The 2,662-nt window shown below is 37.9% G+C and overlaps 1 protein-coding gene across 1 annotated transcript; it reads left to right on the top strand.

The window, feature by feature from the left end:
- Positions 1-12: 12 nt before the first annotated feature.
- On the top strand, positions 13-1,984 carry LOC108254067 (the record flags this gene model as incomplete). The annotated part of the gene is made up of 3 exons (XM_017449032.2): positions 13-141; positions 685-821; positions 1,811-1,984. Coding segments are annotated over exons 1-3 (335 nt in total), but the record flags the coding sequence as incomplete, so codon positions are not given.
- Positions 1,985-2,662: the final 678 nt, after the last annotated feature.

Genomic DNA, 2,662 nt, shown 5'->3' with positions numbered 1-2,662 from the left:
AATGTGAAGTATACTGGAAACCCGGACAAAAATGGAAGAAATAGAAACAGCAAAAATGGATTTTCATTCAACCGTGATGAAGTAGTTCAGTTCCTGAATCAAGACAAACTTCTGCTGATGGCCAATGAAATCGAAAAGAAGGTGAGTTGATAATTGAATTAAAAACAAAACAACAGTCATTCAAACGATAGCACATTGAAAGCACCAGTCCAACGGATCACTGAAGTTGAGCAACGGTGCTCATGTTTAGTTTAGTATCCAGATGACCATGTATTGTTGAACATTCAAACGATAGCACATTGAAAGCACCAGTCCAACGGATCACTGAAGTTGAGCAACGGTGCTCATGTTTAGTTTAGTATCCAGATGGGTGACCATATGTATTGTAGAGTTATAGACAATCGCACACTGCTGGCTTTCCCCAGCTCTCAGGCTGGGTGAACCATTTGCGAAAATATCGACCATGTCGTTCCGTGCAACGCCAAAAAGCTTGATAAGGAAACCCCATTTTTTCTCAAATTTTTCGACAATTTTAACCCAATTTTGACTTGACTTTTGTTTTTCTTCTCTTCAATTGTCCTTTCTAAACGAGGAGTTTCTTCACCGAGTCTGTTGATATTCTTTCCTAAAAGAGATAATGAGTAACGGAGGCACTTTTCTTGCAATTATTATTTTCTTTTTCAGGTTACTGGTGTGCAGCTACTTCACGCTATCGTCAAATCCTTCCAGCACAACTCTCGCATGATCCAGTTTATTTTGAACGAAAACATTCTCTCGTTTCTCACCATTGAAACGTTGTTGGCGTCCGACATCTGCACAGAGTAAGTCGTACAGTGGACGGTTTCGATCCGGACCACAGCGCAGGCTACAATTTTATCTCCTAGTGTTTAACAATTTGACCACAATAATACTAAGACAGATATATGTAGGTAACTATTATTTAGGATATTCTTTCCTAAAAGAGATAATGAGTAACGGAGGCACTTTTCTTGCAATTATTATTTTCTTTTTCAGGTTACTGGTGTGCAGCTATTCCACGCTATCGTCAAATCCTTCCAGCACAACTCTCGTATGATTTATCTATATGAGTTGTGGAAATCTAAAGTTAAAACCAATTTTCTTATTAATATAATTTTATTATTAGAACAAAGTTTCTTAAAAATTTCAACATAGAATTAGCATCTTCTTTAAAGGCAAGAAATAATTTATTTAAATTAATTCCTCTGAAGAGAAGTTCATTGATTTTATCCAGGAGATTGAATTCATAAGAAATTTATTCCTCCTATAATTTATTATGAAAGAAATTATAAATACCTACGAGTCTGCCTAATTTCTTTAAAATATCTACATAAGTACCTACATACGTATGTATAGCATAGGCAAATGTAGACATTCTAAAAAAAAACAATTTCTTGACTTTATTTTACTTTAACACATTGCATATCTACGATTATTTCAGGCGCTCATACAAAATGGTATTAGTGGATGTGCCTTGAGTACCAGATTTTCAGATTTGGAATTTTCAACACTATTTTCGGCCCTCGTTTCTTAGGCTCTGGTCTCTGGACTTGAGGCTCTTGTCCCTTTCCCTCTAACCCTATATTAGAATAGAATAAAATATAATAGATCAGTTGCCCTTACTTGGGTGATGTTTCAAAGCACAGAATGTAAAGTAATGTAGAACTTTGTTGAAAAAAGGTTCCCTATAGGGCATTCAAGGGTCCGTCAATTCAAATACAATTCGGCAAAAAGGGCTCAAGTTTGTGTCAACTGAGGAGGAAACAGCTCATTCTATGATCCATCTTTTCAGATTAACTTGTGCTTCCATCAACATCATTTCCGAACACGCCTGTTTCTATGCCAACAACTACGCCAAGGAATTCCTTACCAATCTGGTACGAGCTTTGGATGTCAGCTTGGAAGATGGACAGTATGTCAATAGTGTGCCACTTCTGTTTGAAACTCTTGCCAAGATGATTGCCAAGTAAGTAGGGAAAAAACTTACTATCCCAATATTATTCACTGTTAACGTATGCATTGCACAAGCACAGAGATTATTTAACGTCATTGTGTGACAATAAGCTACCCACCAATACTGTACCACTTCTGTTTGAAACTCTTGCTAAGAGGATTACCAAGTAAGTAGGAAAAGCGTCTTTCTATACCACTATAATTCATTGTTGAAATCAGTGTAGAATGTGTAGATCTTTTCATAAGACCAGATACATTGTTTTTTTTTTTTTTTTTTTTTTTTTTTTTTTTTTAGAGGTTTGACAGAGGGAACTGTAACTGCTATGGTCTTATCGTCCCGAAATCGAAGAGAGAAGGAAGACAGGATAGGAGAAAGCCAGCCTTTCCAAGAACGAACATTATCCCATCAGGATAAAATCCGCCCCGGGCGGGAATCGAACCCGCGACCTAGCGCTTACAAGGCAGACGCACTACCAACTAAGCTAACTAGGCTGGCAGATACATTGTTAGTGGGTTTGACATTTCTGAGCTAAGGTCTTTAGTGAGAGGGGTTTTACCCTCCATTCGTTGACAAGATACCCTGTACCCGCCTCTTAACATTAGGTCACCCAGCCTGAGTTGGGCCTGGAAAAACCAGCAGCACACGATGACCCAGATAGTCACCCATTGAGTTGCATTGAGTGTTGCATTG

Source organism: Diaphorina citri, unplaced genomic scaffold (genome assembly GCF_000475195.1).
Source record: "Diaphorina citri unplaced genomic scaffold, Diaci psyllid genome assembly version 1.1 scaffold8839, whole genome shotgun sequence".
In the NCBI taxonomy this organism is placed as follows: Eukaryota; Metazoa; Arthropoda; class Insecta; order Hemiptera; family Psyllidae; genus Diaphorina; species Diaphorina citri.
This window is presented reverse-complemented; position numbering and strand designations above follow the sequence as displayed.